Source organism: Salmo trutta, chromosome 22, assembly GCF_901001165.1.
Source record: "Salmo trutta chromosome 22, fSalTru1.1, whole genome shotgun sequence".
Classification (NCBI taxonomy): Eukaryota; Metazoa; Chordata; class Actinopteri; order Salmoniformes; family Salmonidae; genus Salmo; species Salmo trutta.
In genome coordinates, this window is record NC_042978.1 from 37,394,784 (window position 1) to 37,415,195 (window position 20,412).

A 20,412-nucleotide genomic window follows, 5' to 3' on the forward strand; every position below is an offset into this window, starting at 1 on the left:
CTTCACCCTCCCCTCTCTTCCTTTACCCTCCCCTCTCTTCCTTTACCCTCCCCTCTCTTCCTTTACCCTCCCCTCTCTTCCTTTACCCTCCCCTCCCTTCCTTTACCCTCCCCTCCCTTCCTTTACCACCCCCTCCCTTCCCTCCCCTCCCTACTTTTGCCCACCCCTCACTTCCTTAACCCTCCCCTCTCACCTTTACCCTCCCCAACTTTAACCTCCCTACTCACCTTCACCCTCCCTCCCCTACTCACTTTCACCCTCCCCTACTCACCTTCACCCTCCCCTCTCTTCCTTTACCCTCCCCTCTCTTCCTTTACCCTTCCCCTATAGCTTCACCAGAGCTGCAACAGAATGACAGTTGCACAGCCACAAATTTTTACCGACAGAGTGGGAGGGATGAGAGAGTTAAAGGCCCAGTGCAGTCCCTTTTCCTGTATTTTATATATATTTACACACTTTGAGATTGGAATAATACTGTGAAATTGTGGAAATTATGATAATGCCCTTTAACTGTAAGAGCTGTTTGAAAAGACCGCCTGAAATGTTTTGGCCTGCCTGGTGACATCACCAGGCGGTAAATTAGTTAACAGCCAATAAGAAAGAGAGTTCCAAACCTCTCTGCCAATGACAGCTAATTTTCAGTGTTCCCCTCTCCACTCAGGCAACTCCTAGACAGTCCTAGCAAATTCTTGCTTGAGAAATTGCTCTTTGTTAAGAAGATATTTTAGCATATTTTGGGCCATTTTAATTGAAAACAGTCACAGTAAGATACTTAGTTATTACCCATAAATAATTTGATATTGAGATATAAAAGGCTGCACTGGACCTTTAAAGAGGGGACAAAAAGAGAGAGAAAAAGAGAGAGAAAGAAAGTCCTGGTAGTAGATGCAGTGTCAGTCTGGTTTAATGCTCCTATCTTCTCCTCCTCTTACACAGCCATCCTCCTCTCCTCCCAGTCTATACTTGTTTGAGAGTCCTAGGCCAGTCTATGAGGACCCCTCCACATTGATGGTGGTGACGGTGGCCATGAAGCACCTCTGGAAGAGGCGGTCTGGATCTGGAGGCTGGTTGTCACAGTCCAGTTTACCACTCAGGAAGTGCTTCTTAAACCCTTGGGGACCCGTAGGGGCGCTACTGGGGTGACTTTGACTCGGCCCCTCTCGTGGACTGGGTTCAGCACCTGAAAATACAATGTTTTCACATTAGTTCAATTTTGTATTTTGTGTCTGATGAAGAATCATGCAATACATTACTATGAGATGGGGAGCTTTTCTCTCTATGGGTCCCCGCTCTAAAATGATATAAATATCTGCTGACTGATATTGAGTATTAGTTATTTTCCTTATACTCCAGAACCAGTAGCTTCTTATTTTTAAAAAATATGGTTTCTGAGTAGCCATCTGGAAAGCATACAATTGGATAGCTAACTGCAATCCTTACATATATCAAGTGGAAAGGACAAGGAGGAATCCTAAATAGGGACTGTCTAAAAATATATTTGACATGTCATAGGAAAAATCAATCTTTCGCTATTCTTATTAGGGACATCTTGTACAGCATCTTGTAAAATGAATCAGTCTACTTTCACATTCACATGAACTGATTACACAGAGTGACAAATAATCAACTCCTACAGGCTTGTCCAACATCTAATTCAATTCTATGGGCTTTCTTTTCACTATAAAAACCTCAAACTCCATGATCTCTGAAGCCAGTTAGCCAATGGATTCTGTTCACTTTACCAATCAGACAAAGGCAATCACAATGGGAGTTATTGGTTTACGTTGCTCGACTGGTCAAACTGTGCATATTGAGAGTGAGTGTTCGTGAGTGAGATAGACTTTCATATGGAAATGACTACCCTGAGTCCTTACTTTGAGAATGCTACAGAATTTAATCTCAAATAACCCTTTTTGATTTTCAGAACTACATTTTCTTTTTGGTTAATGACGCTTTCATTTTGAGAGTAGAGTTGTGTAGTTAACGAAAGGCACTCTGTCATGGTTGTCGTAGGAAGGAGCGGAACAACGTGCAGCGTGTGTGTCGTTCCACATTTTATTTTCACTGTGAAACTATGCAATACATACACAATAAACTGAACGAACAAAAACAACAAACCGTGACGCAGAGTAGAAACATACACTAACTCAAAACCAATCTCCCACAAACCCAGGTGGAAAAAACACCTACTTAAGTATGATCTCCAATTAGAGGCAACGAGGACCAGCTGCCTCTAATTTGAGATCATCCCAAACAAACCCAACATAGAAATACAAAACTAGAACATAACAACATAGAAAAACTAAACTAGAAAACCTCCGTCACGCCCTGACCTACTCTACCATAGAAAATAACAGCTTTCTATGGTCAGGACGTGACACACTCTGAATGCTGCATGAATCTACATTACAATTACGAGCAGACAGCCGTCCCTTTCAACATCAGCTCAGTTTCATCCCCCACTTTGAAACTGATCGCAGAGGATTAACATCAGTAGTACACTCCACTGTGGATTGGCTGTGTTTTCTTCTGGTTCCCCATCAAATTTCAAGGGCTACGCAGCATTCATTGTTTTTCTCAGCTTGGCAGCAGTGGGTATATTTTGTTATTGATCTGGCCTGGCTGGAACACAAACAGACACTCACAAATATACACACACACACACACACACACAGTATTCACCCAGTACAGTTTATGCATATAAAAAATTGGAGTTTATTTGTCACGTGCACAGGATACAGCAGGTGTAAACAGTACAGTGAAATGCTTACTAGCAAGCTCTTTCCCAACAATGCAGTATATCAAAGGTAAGAATATAAGATAAAATACAAACACGTGAGAAATAAAAACAAATTAGAATGTATGCTTCACACAGGGTTATGTTTCGAATGTGCTGCACAAATCGAAGGCTACAAAATGTGAAAAATGTGCATTTGAATACTTTTTCAAGGCATGTTCAGGACCAAATATTTTTGAATAAGAGAAGGATTAGAAGGAGCCTCCCCAGGTCTTACCAGCGTAACATGGGCTTTAGACTCGTTACGTAACTCAGGCAGAGTGTTGGGAGACCATGTACCTCCAGGGTGAAGGAAGGTACAGGCGTGGGTTGGAGGCAACCACGCACACACGCATGCGCAAGCGCGCAGAAACGCACACACAGACAATTATCTCAGCAGGTGTGAGAAGAAATTAACTGTGAACTTTTCTATTAACAGACGCTTTCTGGCTTCCTGCAGGCTTCCTCCATGGCTATCCAGTCAGGGAAATCGAGAGGGGGAGGGGTTTACCTCTTCATCACCAACAAATGTTGTGCTTAATCGAGCGCAGTGGAAGTCTAGAACCATTGTTCACCTGATGGTCAAATGCCGACGCTTCTACCTCTCAAGGGAGTTTTCAGCTGTTATTGTGACTGTTGTATGCATTCCACCTGGCACTTACAAAAGTGTGCGAGGCTATAAACAAGCAGGTAAATTTGCACCCAGAAGCTGATTTCCTTGTTGCCGGTGATGTTAATTCCACGCCATTAAGACACGTAATGCCCAACTTTCATCAACACGTCTCCTTCGCCAGTAGGGTCGATAAAGTCCTAAACCACTGTTACTCTACCCACAAGCAAGCATACAAGGCCCTCCCGTGTAGGGCTGTTAAGGTGACTGTATTACCGCCACACTGGTGGTTACGAGCAGTGGTGTAAAGTACTTAAGTAAAAATATTTTCAAGAACTACTTAAGTAGTTTTTTGGGGTCTCTCTGCTTTACAATTTATATTTTTGACAACTTTTACTTCTCTCCATTCCTAAAGAAAATAATGTACTTTTTACTCCATAGATTTTCCTTGACACCCAAAGTACTCGTTACATTTTGAATGCTTAGCAGGACAGGAAAATTGTCAAAATCACTCACTTATCAAGAGAAATTCCTGGTCATCCCTACTGCCTTTGATCTTGTGGACTCACTAAACACAAATGCTTAGTTTGTAAAGATGTCTGAGTGTTGGAGTGTGCCTCTGGCTATCCGTAAATAACAAAAACAAGAAAATGGTGCCGTCAGGTTTGCTTAATATAAGGAATTCGATTTTTTTTATACTTTTACTTTTGATACTTAAGTATATTTTAGGAATTACATTTACTTGTGATATGTATATTTAAAACCAAATACTTTTAGACTTTTACTCAAATAGTATTTTACTGGATGACTTTCCCTTTTACTTGAGCCATTTTCTATTTAGGTATCTTTACTTTTAGTCAAGTATGACAATTGGGTTCTTTTTCCACCACTGGTTACGAGTCATGACAGCAGTCAAATTCCACATGACCGTTTAGTCATGATAATTAGGCTTCTCCAAGTTCTGATGCTGCTGATGGTCATTAGTAGCATACCAAACCTGGTGCTCAGCACTCTATTGTCCCTCTAATCACTCTGACATTTATATTTGTAATTATTATGGATCCCCATTAGCTGCTGCCAAGGCAGTAGCTACTCTTCCTGAGGTCCAGCAAAGTAAAGGCAGTTATACAATTTTAAAAACATTCACAACACACTAAGTGTGTGCCCTCAGGCCCCTACTCCACTACCACATATCAAATTAAATCACATTTTATTAGTCACATGCGCCAAATACAGTGAAATGCTTACTTACAAGCCCCTAACCAACAACGCAGTTTAAAAAATATGAATACGAATAAGAAATAAAAGGAACAAGTAATTAAAGAGCAGCAGTAAAATAACAAAAGCGAGACTATATACAAGGGGTACCAGTACAGAGTCAATGTGCGGGGGCACCGGTGTCGAGGTAATTGAGGTAATATGTACATTTAAGTAGAGTTATTAAAGTGACTAAGCACAGATAATAACAGAGTAGCAGCGGCGTAAAAGAGGGGGTAGGCAATACAAATAGTCTGGGTAGCCATTTGATTAGATGTTCAGGAGTCTTATGGCTTGGGGGTAGAAGCTGTTTAGAAGCCTCTTGGACCTAGACTTGGTGCTCCGGTACCGCTTGCCATGCGGTAGCAGAGAGAACAGTGTATGACTAGGGTGGCTGGAGTCTTTGACCATTTTTAGGGCCTTCCTCTGACACCGCCTGGTATAAATGTCCTGGATGGCAGGAAGCTTGGCCCCAGTGATGTACTGGGCCGTACGCGCTACCTTCTGTAGTGCCTTGCGCCCGGAGGCCGAGCAGTTGCCATACCAGGCTGTGATGCAACAAGTCAGGATGCTCTCAATGGTGCAGCTGTAGAACTCTTGTGGATCTGAGGATTCATGCCAAATCTTTTCAGTCTCCTGAGGGGGGATAGGTTTTGTAGTGCCCTCTTCACGACTGTCTTGGTGTGCTTGGACTAGAGGTCGACCGATTATGATTTTTCAACACCGATACCGTTTATTGGAGGACCAAAAAAAGCCGATACCGATTAATCGGACGAGATATATATATATATATATATACACACATATACATATACATACATACATACATACATACATACATACATACATACATACATACATACATACATACATACATACATACATACATACATACATACATATATATATATACAGTTCCTTGCTCAGAACATGAGAACATATGAAGGCTGGTGGTTCAATATTCTCAGTTCTTCAATATTCCCAGTTAAGAAGTTTTAGGTTGTAGTTATTATAGGAATTATGACACGTCGACTATTTCTCTCTATATCATTTGTATTTCATATACCTTTGACTATTGAATGTTCTTATAGGCACTTTAGTATTGCCAGCCTAATCTCGGGAGTTGATAGGCTTGAAGTCATAAACAGCGCTGTGCTTCAAGCATTGCTAAGAGCTGCTGGCAAAATGCAGTAAAGTGCTGTTTGAATGAATACTTACCAGCCGGCTGCTGCCTACCACCGCTAATGATAGACTTAATTATAATATAATAAACACAGAAATACAGGGTGGCAACCCTAAGTCTAAATATTGCTGTTACATTGCACAACCTTCAATGTTATGTCATAATTGTGTTCAATTCTGGCAAATGAATTATGGTCTTCACACAGTTCGCAACGAGCCAGGCGGCCCAAACTGTTGCATATACCCTGACTCTGCTTGCACTGAACGCAAGCGAAGTGACACAATTTCCCTAGTTAATATTGCCTGCTAACATGAATTTCTTTTAACTAAATATGCAGGTTTAAAAAAATATACATCTGTGTATTGATTTTAAGAAAGGCATTGATGTTTATGGGTCGGTACATTTGTGAAACGATTGTGCTTTTTTCGCGAATGATCTTTTGTTAAATCATCACCCGTTTGGCGAAGTTGAAGTAGGCTGTGATTTCATGATACATTAACAGGCACCGCATTGATTGTATTCAACGCAGGACAAGCTAGTTAACCTAGTATATCATCAACCATGTGTAGTTAACCTCTTACTGACCCCTTCAGGATAGGGGGCAGTATTTTCACATTCGGATGAAATACGTGCCCATATTAAACTGCCTCCTACTCAAACTCAGAAGCTAGGATATGCATATTATTATTGGATTTGGATAGAAAACACTCTGAAGTTTCTAAAACAGTTTGAATGATGTCTGTGAGTATAACAGAACTCATAAGGCAGGCAAAAACCTGACAAAAAATCCTACCAGGAAGTGGAAATCTGATGCGTGGACTCTCTTCAAGTCATTGCCTATCGAACACACAGTGACGTGGTAATCATTGTGCACTTCCTAAGGCTTCCACTAGATGTCAACAGTCTTTAGAAAGTTGTTTGAGGTGTCTACGATGAACAGAGACCGAATGAGAAGGCTGGGAAGTTGTAGACCCAGGGAAGGATATCACTTCATTGGCGCGCATTCACATGAGGAGGTAGCTCTGTTCCAAAACGTTTTTCAAGACACTGGAACTGTCCGGTTGGAATATTACTGAATTTTCACGTTCTAAAGGCCCTAAAGATTGATGCTTTACAACGTTTGACATGTTTGAACGAACGTAAATAGATTTTTTTTTTGTTACCTTTCGTCGTGACATTTTCGGCACGCTTCCTACATTTGGAGTAGCTGAACTGAACGCGCGAACAACAAGGAGCTATTTGGATATAAATTATGGAGTTTATCGAACAAAACAACATTTATTGTTGACCTGGGATGCCTGGAAGTGCCTTCTGATGAAGATCATCAAAGATAAGTGAATATTTCTAATGCTATTTAACATTTTAGATGACTCCAAAATGGCGGCTATCTGTATTGCCTAGTGTATTTTTCTGAGCGCAGTACTCAGATTATTGCAAAGTGTGCTTTCCCAGTAAAGTTATTTTGAAATCCGTCAATGCGGTTGCATAAAGGAGATGTTCATCTATAATTCTTTGAATGACAGTTTAATATTTTATCAACGTTTATGACGAGTATTTTTGTAAATTGTAGTGCTGATTCACCGGCAGTATTGGAGGCAAAATATTTTCTGAACGTCACGCGCCAATGTAAAATGCTGTTTTTATATATAAATATGAACTTTATCTAACAAAAAATGCATGTATTGTGTAACATGATGTCCTAGGAGTGTCATCTGATGAAGATCGTCAAAGGTTAGTGCTTCATTTAGCTGTGTTTGGGGTTTTTGTGATGCATGTAGTTGCTTTGAAAATGGCTGTGTGGTTATTTGTGTCGATGTACTCTCCTAACATAATGTAATGTTTTGCTTTCGCTGTAAAGCCTTTTTGAAATCGGACAACGTGGTTCGATTCAGGAGAAGTGTATCTATAAAATGGTGTAACATAGTCCTATGTTTGAGAAATTGAAATTATTAGATTTGTGGTTTTGAATGTGGCGCTCTGATTTTTCACAAACTCGATCCCTCAGTAAGAAGTTTTAACTAGTGATAATGTGAAGATTGATTGTTTTTTATAAGATAAAATGACTATTATTAGTCTGATCAACCTCTCTTTCGTATCGTCTGAGATTCCTAAAGATTGGAAAGCTGCCGCAGTCATTCCGCTCTTCAAAGGGGGAGACACTCTAGACCCAAACTGTTACAGACTGTTAACTGCCCTGCCTTTCTAAAGTCTTCAAAAGCCAAGTGAACAAACAGATCACCGACCATTTCGAATCCCACCGTACCTTCTCTGCTATGCAATCTGGTTTCCAAGCTGGTCATGGGTGCACCTTAGCCACACTCAAGGTCCTAAATGATATCATAACCACCATCGATAAAAGACAGTACTGTGCCAGGTCTTCAACGACCTGGCCAAGGCTTTCGACACTGTCAATCACCGCATTCTTATCGGCAGACTCAACAGACCTTGGTTTCTCTAATGACTGCCTCGCCTGGTTCACTAACTACTTCTCAGATAGATTTCAGTGTGTCAAATCAAAGGGCCTATTGTCCGGACCTCTGGCAGTCTCTATGGGGGTGCCACAGAGTTCAATTCTCGGGCCGACTCTATTCTCTGTATATAAAGTGGGTGAAAAAAAATATTTGATCCCCTGCTGATTTTGTATGTTTGCCCACTTCCAAAGAAAGGATCAGTCTATAATTTTAATGGTAGGTTTATTTGAACAGTGAGAGACAGAATAACAACAAAAATATCCAGAAAAACGCATGTCAAAAATGTTATAAATTGATTTGCATTTTAATGAGGGAAATAAGTATTTGACCCCCTCTCAATCAGAAAGATTTCTGGCTCCCAGGTGTCTTTTATACAGGTAACGAGCTGAGATTAGGAGCACACTCTTAAAGGGAGTGCTCCTAACCGCAGCTTGTTACCTGTAAAAAAGACACCTGTCCACAGAAGCAATCAATCAGATTCCAAACTCTCCACCATGGCCAAGACCAAAGAGCTCTCCAAGGATGTCAGGGACAAGATTGTAGACCTACACAAGGCTGGAATGGGCTACAAGACCATCGCCAAGCAGCTTGGTGAGAAGGTGACAACATTTGGTGCGATTATTCACAAATGGAAGAAACACAAAATAACTGTCAATATCCCTCGGCCTGGCGCTCCATGCAAGATCTCACCTCGTGGGGTTGCAATGATCATGAGAACGGTGAGGAATCAGCCCAGAACTACACGTGAGGATCTTGTCAATGATCTCAAGGCAGCTGGGACCATAGTCACCAAGAAAACAATTGGTAACACACTACGCTGTGAATGACTGAAATCCTGCACCACCCGTAAGGTCCCCCTGCTTAAGAATACATATACATGCCCGTCTGAAGTTTGCCAATGAACATCTGAATGATGCAGAGGACAACTGGTGAAAGTGTTGTGGTCAGATGAGACCAAAATGGAGCTCTTTGGCATCAACTCAACTCGCCGTGTTTGGAGGAGGAGGAATGCTGCCTATGACCCCAAGAACACCATCTCCACCGTCAAACATGGAGGTGGAAACACTATGCTTTGAGGGTGTTTTTCTGCTAAGGGGACAGGACAACTTCACCGCATCACTTGACGGGGCCATGTACTGTCAAATCTTGGGTGAGAACCTCCTTCCCTCAGCCAGGGCATTGAAAATGGGTCGTGGATGGGTATTCCAGCATGACAATGACCCAAAACACACGGCCAAGGCAACAAAGGAGTGGCTCAAGAAGAAGCACATTAAGGTCCTGGAGTGGCCTAGCCTGTCTCCAGACCGTAATCCCATAGAAAAACTGTGGAGGGAGCTGAAGGTTCGAGTTGCCAAACATCAGCCTCGAAACCTTAATGACTTGGAGAAGATCTGCAAAGAGGAGTGGGACAAAATCCCTCCTGAGATGTGTGCAAACCTGGTGGCCAACTACAAGAAACGTCTGACCTCTGTGATTGCCAACAAGGGTTTTGCCACCAAGTACTAAGTCATGTTTTGCAGAGGGGTCAAATACTTATTTCCCTCATTAAAATGCAAATCATTTTATAACATTTTTGACATGCGTTTTTCTGGATTTTTTTGTTGTTATTCTGTCTCTCACTGTTCAAATAAACCTACTATTAAAATTATAGACTAATAATTTCTTTGTAAGTGGGCAAACGTACAAAATCATAATGTTTAAGTTAATTCATTGAGCTGTATCTAAAGATATTTTCTTTACAGTTATTTACATATGTAATTGTTTTAGAATTTGTGTGTTGGAGATTGAGAGAACTACATACATACTTTGTTGTATTGGTTAGTATTGAATTACGCTTCTGACTGCAAGTTCCAGAATGCCTTGCGACAGGAGGTAGAGAGAGAACGGGACAGTTATGTACAAGTGACAAGTGATTATCATGACCTTTCGCTAGCAACTTAATTTTATTGTTTTATAGAATCTAAAGTTGTTAAATGTAACGTGAACAAGTATTATTACTAAAAGAAGCTTTCATCTCAAACCTGACGTCCCGAGTCATTACTTTGAAGATAGATATTCTATAATATACTACCCACCACTGCGACCTGTATGCTCCCGTTGGCTGGTCCTCGCTACATATTCGTCGCCAAACCCACTGGCTCCAGGTAATCTATAAGTCTTTGCTAGGTATAGCTCCGCCTTATCTCAGTTCACTGGTCACCATAGCAACACCCACCCATAGCACGCGCTCCAGCAGGTATATCTCATTGATCATCCCCAAAGACAACACCTCTTTTGGCCGCCTTTCCTTCCAGTCCTCTGCTGCCAATGACTGGAACAAATTGCAAAAATCCCTGAAGTTGGAGACTTATATCTCCCTCAATAACTTTAAGTGTCAGCTGTCAGAGCAGCTTACCGATCGCTGCAGCTGTACACAGCCCATCTGTAAATAGCCCATCCAACCAACTACCTACCTCATCCCCATATTTGTTTTTGTTTTTCTGCTCTTTTGCACATCAGCATTTCTACTTGCACATCCTCATCTGCACATATATCACTCCAGTGTAAATTGCTAAATTGTAATTACTTCGCCACTATTGGCCTATTTATTGCCTTACCTCCTTACTTCATTTGCACACACTGTATACAGATTATTATTATTTTTTCTATTGTGTTATTGACTGTACGTTTGTTTATCCCATGTGTAACTCTGTGTTGTTGTTTTTGTTGCACAGCTTTGCTTTATCTTGGCCAGGTCTCAGTTGTAAATGAGAACTTGTTCTCAACTGGCCTACCTGGTCTGACACCAACAGTCTCCTGAACAGTTTCAATCCCCAAGCCATAAAATTGCTAAATAGCTAACAAAATGGCTACACGGACTATCTGAGTTTACCCTTGTATTTTATTTCTCTATGCACACTCACAGGACTCTACACACACACTCACTTAATTTGCTCACACACACATTTTATACTGACTCTCTCACTCTCTCTCTCACAATGCACTTTTATTGTAAGAAGGCTACTTATATTAAGTACAACCTTGGTATCTAGGATGATAATGGATTTTAAGTCTTGGAGGTTATTCTGCCTGTGTGGCCTCCAGATAAGTGGAAAGTCATTGAGCCACTGTAGGAGCCCTTTGCTAGAGCATTCATAATCAGCCCCCGTTTTCAATGTTATTTGTTGCTACTGTACTAAGCAATGGGCATCTTACTGCATCCTATACACCAGAAGTCATTCCGATCTGAATCTGAGTGCTACTGGAACCATAGAAGACAGATACCCCAAGCCCTTCTGGCATGTCAAATTAAAATGATTTCCATAGAGATGAGCTTTACTTCTGTTCATACCTTCTGTTTCCATTATATACTGTAGCATTAAAGCACCTTGAGGGTGGGATAAACACACTTAAAATAAAATGCATTTTTATAGCGATCAAGTGAACATATGATACTATACTGGATTCTATAGGCTCTTTTGGCATGGGTCCTATTCATTGGGGCACAACGTAGCAAAGCATTTTTTTTTTACAGAAAAACGAAAACAGGTTGTCCCTCTCTGTTTTAGTTTTCTTCCGTTTGGTGCTTAGTGAATACGACCCTTGCCTTGTAATAGTGGGTCATACAGTTGGTGACATACCTGGTGCTATGAGGGGCAGTCCGTTGTCAAGGCCTCTGGGTTTGGTCGCGATGAACAGATAACACAGGACACAGATAGTGATGATGAACGCTAGCAGGACCACAGCTGCTATGGAAAGGCCAACCAGCGCTCCCAGACTGTCAGACAGAGTGGGTGAGAAGAGGGGAGGAATACAGAGAGGGAGTGTGAGTGAGAGAGTGATAGTGAGAGAGAGAGAGAGAGAGAGAGCGATAGTGAGAGAGAGAGAGCGATAGTGAGAGAGAGAGAGCGATAGTGAGAGAGAGAGAGAGAGAGAGAGAGAGAGAGAGAGAGAGAGAGAGAGAGAGAGAGAGAGAGAGAGAGAGAGAGAGAGAGAGAGAGAGAGAGCGATAGTGAGAGAGAGAGAGAGTGAGAGAGAGAGAGAGAAAGACAAGAGAGCGACAGAGCGACAGAGACAGAGGGAGGGAGCGAGACAGAGAGAGCGAGAGCGAGAATTTCATGGAACGAATGAAAGAGAAAAGGGAATATAAAGTACAGCAGACAAATGAAAGAGAGAATAGGAGAGGAAGAAAACAAGAGATATTTAAGTTCTTCTATGCACTTTCAAAGATATAAACATTTCTTTTGACGTTTGAAAATGTTATCATACGTTTTAGAAGTTGTGCAGCAGTAGCTGAGAGACTGTTGAGTGTGATCAAAGGCAAAACATAATTTCCACTTTGACAACGTTCAACTTCAGGAAATGCACAGATCATCAAATTCAAATGAAATTCTTCCACTGTATGCATTGCTCACACATGCATTCCACTGAAATGAGAAGAAAAGTCCTTTGATGAAAAAACAACTTTTATGATATCTACAATCACTGCCTCTAAGTATTTTCATTTGAAATTATACCAGACTATTTGCCATTACTTTTGATTTCTGCTTTGACTGACTGGTGTTTCATTCCCAATCAGAAACTAGAGCTTTCTTTGTTTTTTTAGCCAAAATGCAAAGCACCTAAGAAAACAACTTCAATCAAACTAATTGACTGTTAAATCAATCAAATCAATTAAGTCTCACTTAAAACTTAAAGCACAAAAGAGTGGAGGGAATAGTTATCCTGTATCAGTGCCTAGTCAGGCGGAATATTATCAATCAATTACAAGTGCATTTAATATGCATTCTGAAAGAGCCTATAGTGGTTTATGAAGACAGATCACTGTTGCCACAAGATGCCAGTGCACAACTTAACAATAATGATGAATGAGTCTGAAAGCGACACAGAGCAGCTTTCTGAAAAGGCATTAGGATCACACACACACACACACACACACACACACACACACACACACACACACACACACACACACACACACACACACACACACACACACACACACACACACACAGTAAAGTCTAACCTAAGCCTGATGTATAATTTTCAACTTCCTGTTATTAACCAAGGCATCAAAGGAACACTTATAAACACCTGCATCACTCTCTGCCATGGGATTAAAATCATAAACTTTTCTGTTAAGTTCAATAAGGACTTCTTTCACTTCTTTCACAGCAGCAACCCTTATTCATGTGATCTCTCTATGATCAGTCATTCACTGTGTGATCCTCAGGAAGCCCTTTCAAGATGACTTTCTTTCTCCACAGGTCAACAAGAAGCCCTTTCAAGATGACTTTCTTTCTCCACAGGTCAACAAGAAGCCCTTTCAAAATGACTTTATTTCTCCACAGGTTGCCCTTTTGATCTATTTATAGAACTAGATCAGGAGGAGAGGGGATGCTGTTGACAGGAACCTTTCCCCATCGGTGGTTGCCTTTAAGCAGCTCATAGGGAGCCTCACAGGGAGCCTCACAGGGAGCCTCGTAAGTAGCTTTAAAGCAGCTCACAGGGAGCCTTAAAGCAGCTCATAGGGAGCCTCACAGGGAGCCTCACAGGGAGCCTCGTAAGTAGCCTTAAAGCAGCTCACAGGGAGCCTTAAAGCAGCTCATAGGGAGCCTCACAGGGAGCCTCGTAAGTAGCCTTAAAGCAGCTCACAGGGAGCCTTAAAGCAGCTCATAGGGAGCCTCACAGGGAGCCTCACGGGAGCCTCACAGGGAGCCTCGTAAGTAGTCTTAAAGCAGCTCACAGGGAGCCTCGCACGGTGCCTCACAGGGAACCTCGCAATGATTCTCGCAGGGAGCCTTAAAGCAGCTCACAGGGAGCCTTAAAGCAGCTCACTCGTAGGGAGCCTCACAGGGAGCCTCACAGGGAGACTTTTTATTAAAAACATTGAACTACAACTATAAAATATCACAAACACTACAGGATAGCCAGGCTTTTAGTTACCATGCGAATGAAAGAGATTGTAAGACAGCTACTGCTCAAACACAATATCGCTACAGGATACTACTGTATTTGTAGGAGAAAACGGAATCCCCTCTCATAATGTTGGGTGGTTTGAAGGACTGACTCAATAGAAATGTTAAAAAGCCTGTATAACTGAATAATGCATTAAAGGGGCAATACGCAGTTGCTACATTCATTTTTAGACTGTTAAATAAATGATATATGTATAGCCATTGATTTTTGTTTTACTCCAATGTTTGTAAACAAAGTCAATGATAACAAACACTTTTCTAGCTTCAAAACATGCTTAAAACTATAATTTTTATCTCATGGACGGTCAGTCCTTGCATCCATAGCTCTGTCTAGAGTTTCTCAAGCTGCATCCCTCAACTGTTTATTGTTTGAACTGCAGATTGGTGCTTTAAGGTGGCTTTTATACATGTTGACTACCTGCCTGACAGACTCAACAGCTGGCTCAATCCCCTTCACATCTTGAAGAAGACGTTATAGTACAGTAGTACAATGTGCCTTCTGACAGCTTCTGAATGACTCATATAATAGCTTTTGTATCACTGACTAAATGTCCAATTAAGTGTTCATGGGAAGTGTTTATGGCATGCTACTGTCATTAGAACACTCATTTCATATGTCAATGCATTTTGCAGACCTATCTGTGACATCAAGTTGAAATTCAATTTTAAAAAAAGACCCAAACACAAAATTCCCTTCAAGTTTAGCACTTTGGTAGGCTATTCTCTGACATTTCAATGCATTTTTGTAGAAACTCAGATCTGGATCCTCACAATATCAAGAGGATCTAATTTTCCACAGCTCCTACTAATTTGCTTATTGTAGTCTTCACCTCTCCTCCACTGCAATGCTGCAACGGTCGCTGTAAATGAGTGTGTTCTCATTCTTAAATCCACTGGCTGCGTCATCATTAGATTTGTTTTATATAAGTATGTTAATGTAGGGACTTGACATCATTCATTTTCACTTATATATTTACATAACGCAACAAGCACCTTCCTGTGATGTGTTCATCATGATGGAGCCATTGATGCATGGCTTCTAGCGTTGTAGTTGCTTTTTACCAATACACCACTACACCACTACACCTATCACATTTGGGACTTGCCAGAGAGAAATTCACCGTATAAAAGAAAGAGTGCAGTGCAAAGTGTTATAGGCATTCCCTATACGTTAGCATAGTTACATTCTTATTCTTACCTCAACCACCACATGTATCCATACTCGTATGGGAAAAAACTGTTGGGGTCATCACAACAGTATTTCATGTCATTGAAGCCACAGCAGAAAAGAGCTCCGGCATCGTTGTCCGGTTTAGGGCACGTGAACTCGTTTACGAGCACTTTCTCTGCGTTGTAGTAGCTAGTGCAGTCCGCGCTCATGCTGACCCCAAACGCGCAGACACGCCAACTATACAATCTGTTAGATCAATTGAAGTTTCAATCCGTCCATATTATTGTCAATCCAAACAGCTGAGTGCTCTGTGTCTTGCTGGTTGACTTTCAAGGTATTTAAGTAAATCCCCATTACTGAGCCCACCTCTCTCTCTCACTCACTCCTCGCCCCACTGTAACGCAATCTCCAAAGAAAACACTATACCTCTCGCTGTGTGTGCGCGCGCGCTCGTGTGCATCTGTTCAGAAGTGCCTTCATTTGGCCTTCCCTAACAGAGTATAGATGTCCTTGGTGCTAATTTGTATCCACGTCCGGTGCACCAGGATGCATGAGTTTATTGTCAGTTTTGCCCACTGGTTGGCTTGTTAATGGTTACATTCTATTGGAAACAGAAATAGTTGAATTGCTGTTTGCAATGTAAAGCATATATTATCATGGATGTCTTTGGTGTGTGATTAGTGGGATGTTGATGGTGCTCCTGTGTTTCTCTGACAGTAAGATAGGCCTACAGTATCAAGCACAAAACCCCCTCTTAAGCCATAGCCCCACCCATCTCTTTAAGCATTCACATGTGAGGCTATGTGCTAAACAGAGTGAGTACAGTAGTGTACTAAACAACCAAAGATTTCAAGACTAAAGGCTGTGTACAGTTTTCACAGTGACATCATGAACATTCTATTGTCGTCCGACATCAAACTTGTCGTTGTAGTTATGAAAAAGTATAAACACAAAAATGACAGGCTGCATGACATCAGCAGCCTGGTGGTCCAAAATAGCATAACTGGTGTATCTGTTTAAAAATTGATTTAGTATATATCAATCTAGCAAACCAGGCAACTAAAAGTGTCAGAGTGTGCGCAACTGGTCGAAGGAAGTCAGGTGCAGGAGAGCAGAGATGAGTGAACAGGCACACTTTAATCAGGCAGAGGAAAACAGCCGGACACAACTGCGTCACAACACTCCAGCCCAAGGAAAAAAGCGATAGCGCACAAATTACACAAATAGGTGCAAATAACAAAACCACAGGTTACAACAATACCCGGCACAAAACCAGCCTGTAGCGTCACACACATAACGAACAAACAATACCACACACGGACATGGGGGGAACAGAGGATAATATACACGTAGAGTAATGAGGGGATGTAAACCAGGTGTGTGGGAAAACAAGACAAAACAAATGGAAAATGAAAGTTGGAGCAGCGATGGCTAGAAGACCGGTGACTTCGACCGCCGAACGCCGCCTGAACAAGGAGAGGGACCGACTTCGGCGGGAGTCGTGACAAAAAGCAACTTTCTAAACAATGTATTGGCTAGCTTGTTGGCTAGCTAACGTTACGTTAGCAGGCTAGCCAGATCAAATAATGACCATATCATAGCTGACGTCTTAACTTTAGCAAATTTGTGTTCATTATTAAAGGAAAATAAACTCACAACAAGATCATTATTTATAAGTTAATGGTAAACTAATTACAGAAAATAGCTTACGGTTGTGAGTGTGGTGAAATAAAAGCTTGACATTCTACCGGTGAATTTTAGAACTTGGACACTGTCTCGTTGGCCTAACGTTATATTCTAATTTGACTTTGGTGCAGGTCATGTTGTTATTCACATTACCGTCTCTGGTAAACACACACTACATCAAATGAAATAAAAGTTCATTTGTCACATGCACAGGATACAGAAGGTGTAAACTGTACAGTAAAATGGTTACATGCTTAGTGGAGTCTTTTGTTTAGACATGTAGCTTGCTAGCTAAATAATGAACCATAATCCCATCTCAATACATTACTACCCTGCATGAATCTACAAGTAGCTAAAGCTAACCAACTAGGTTCAATGTTAGCTAGCTAACATTTGGCTATAACTAGCAATGCAAATTACACTGAGATATGGATAATAATACTACACAGATCATACACATAGCATTAGCTAGCGAGCCAGACAGCCAGGTAACATTAGCTAGCTAGCTAACAGTACGCATTAAATTGCAAAATTGGAAACATACATGGATGTACGCTTCTCCCTCTCTGTCACGGATGCAATGATTGCCCTTCGTTTGAAGATATAATCCAGAGACAGGTGTTTTATATAACAGCATTCTGTGTGTTCTCTTTTCAACTCCCTCCACATATTTGCAATCAAACGCCTGGACATTCTCCATCTCCTTGGGTATCATATTCTGCTTCCACTGGCATTGCACTGATTTCAAAACTCGGTTCTCCAGAAAGTGGAGAGCATTAGCAACACTTTTGCAGTTCTTCATGGTATCTTTAAAAAAAACACATTAGAAAGGCTTACCTAGAAAGGCTTACCTTCAAAAAATGTAGACCTGAATGCCATCGACCAGCACTAAAACATCCTGTGGCGGACTACACTAGCATCGAATAGTCCCCGTGATATGCAACTTTTCAGGGAAGTCAGGAACCAATACATGCAGTCAGTCAGGAAAGCAAAGGCTAGCTTTTTCAAACAGAAATGTGCATCCTGTAGCACTAACTCCAAAAAGATTTGGGACACTGTAAAGTCCATGGAGAATAAGAGCACCTCCTCCCAGCTGCCCACTGCACTGAGGCTAGGTAACACTGTCACCACCGATAAATCCACGATAATTGAGATTTTCAATAAGCATTTCTCTACGGCTGGCCATGCTTTCCTCCTGGCTACCCCAACCCCGGCCATCAGCTCCACACCCCCCGCAGCAACTTGCCCAAGCCTCCCCAGCTTCTCCTTCACCCAAATCCAGATAGCTGATGTTCTGAAAGAGCTGCAAAACCTGGACCTGTACAAATCAGCTGGGCTAGACAATCTGGACTTTCTCTTTCTATAATTATCCGCCGCCATTGTTGCAACCCCTATTACCAGTCTGTTCAACCTCTCTTTCGTATCGTCCGAGATCCCTAAAGATTGGAAAGCTGCCGCGGTCATCCCCCTCTTCAAATGGGGTGACACTCTAGACCCAAACTGTTATAGACCTATATCCATCCTGCCCTGCCTTTCTAAAGTCTTCGAAAGCCAAGTTAAAAACAGATCACCGGCCATTTCGAATCCCACCATACCTTCTCCGCTGTGCAATCCGGTTTTCGAGCTGGTCACGGGTGCACCTCAGCCACGCTAAAGGTTCTAAACAATATCATAACCGCCATCGATAAAGACAGTACTGTGCAGCCATCTTCATCGACCTGGCCAAGGATTTCGACTCTGTCAATCACCGCATTCTTATTGGCAGACTCAACAGCCACGGTTCAATTTTCGGGCCGACTCTTTTCTCTGTATATATCAACGATGTTGCTATTGCTGCAGGTGATTCCCTGATCCACCTCTACGCAGACGACACCATTCTGTATACATCTCGCCCTTCTTTGGACACTGTGTTTACTAACCTCCAAACGAGCTTCAATGCCATACAACTCTCCTTCCGTGGCCTCCAACTGCTCTTAAATGCTAGTAAAACCAAATGCATGCTTTTCAACCGTTCGCTGCCCACACCAGCCCGACTTGCATCACGCTCTGGACGGTTCTGACTTAGAATATGTGGACAACTACAAATACCTAGGTGTCTGGCTAGACTGTAAACTCTCCTTCCAGACTCATATTAAACATCTCCAATCCAAAATTAAATCTAGAATCGGCTTCCTATTTTGCAACAAAGCCTCCTTCACTTATGCCGACAAACATACCCTCGTAAAACTGACTATCCTACCGATCCTCGACTTTGGCGATGTCATTTACAAAATAGCTTCCAATCCTCTACTCAGCAAACTGGATGCAGTCTATCACAGGGCCATCTATTTTGTCATCAAAGCCCCTTATACCACCCACAACTGCGACCTGTATGCTCTAGTCAGCTGGCCCTCTCTACATATTTGTCGCCAGACCCACTGGCTCCAGGTCATCTATAAGTCTATGCTAGGTATAGCTCCGCCTTATCTCAGCTCACTGGTCACGATAACAACACCCACCCATAGCACGCGCTCCAGCAGGTATATCTCACTGGTCATCCCCAAAGCCAACACCTCGTTTGGTCGCCTTTCCTTCCAGTTCTCTGCTGCCAATGACTGGAACGAATTATAAAAATTGCTGAAGCTGGAGACTTATATTTACCTCACCATCTTTGAACATCAGCTATCTGAGCAGCTAACCGATCGCTGCAGCTGTACATATCCCATCTGTAAATAGCCCACCCAATCTACCTACCTCATCCCCATATTGTTTTTATTTACTTTTCTGCTTTTTTGCACACCAGTATTTCTACTTGCACATCAACATTTGCTCATCTATCACTCCAATGTTGATTTGCTAAATTGTAATGACTTCGCTACTATGGCCAATTTACCTATTTACCTATTTACCTCCTCACGCCATTTGCACACACTGTATATAGACTTTCTTTTTTTCTGTTGTGTTATTGACTGTACGCTTGTTTATTCCATGTGTAACTCTGTGTTGTTGTTTCTGTCGTACTGCTTTGCTTTATCTTTGTCACGTCCTGACCAGCAGAGGGAGTAGTTGTTTAGTATTTTGGTCAGGACGTGGCAGAGGGATGTTTGTTTTGTATGGTGGGGGTTTTGTGTGTGTTGTAGAGGGGTGTTTGATTTATGTGTTCCTGGGTTTTGGGTGTATGTTCTAGGTTAGTATGTTCTAGGTTGTATTTCTGCATTCTGTCTAGTTTAGGTTTTCTATGTTTAGGTTTGGGTGCTGGACTCTCAATTGGAGGCAGGTGTTTCTCGTTGCCTCTGATTGAGAGTCCTATATATGGGTAATT

At 41.8% G+C, this 20,412-nt stretch overlaps 1 protein-coding gene across 1 annotated transcript; it reads right to left on the reverse strand.

Annotated features, from left to right (window-relative positions):
• Positions 1-306: 306 nt before the first annotated feature.
• On the reverse strand, positions 307-15,850 carry LOC115159017 (protein shisa-like-2A). The gene is made up of 3 exons (XM_029708418.1): positions 15,453-15,850; positions 11,918-12,054; positions 307-1,180 (listed from the first exon to the last, which is right to left on the reverse strand). Exons 1-3 carry the CDS (start codon positions 15,632-15,634, stop codon positions 987-989), a joined length of 513 nt encoding a protein of 170 aa, XP_029564278.1. The 5' UTR covers positions 15,635-15,850; the 3' UTR covers positions 307-986.
• Between the last annotated feature and the right edge of the window lie 4,562 nt (positions 15,851-20,412).

Excerpts from the sequence above, each read along its gene's own strand:
- LOC115159017 (XM_029708418.1), bottom strand. The coding sequence starts at position 15,634 with ATGAGCGCGGACTGCACTAGCTACTACAACGCAGAGAAAGTGCTCGTA. Across the intron at positions 12,055-15,452 it reads GGATACATGTGGTGGTTGAG|TCTGGGAGCGCTGGTTGGCC; the intron begins GTAAGAATAAGA and ends TCTGTCTGACAG. Across the intron at positions 1,181-11,917 it reads ACTGCCCCTCATAGCACCAG|GTGCTGAACCCAGTCCACGA; the intron begins GTATGTCACCAA and ends TTGTATTTTCAG.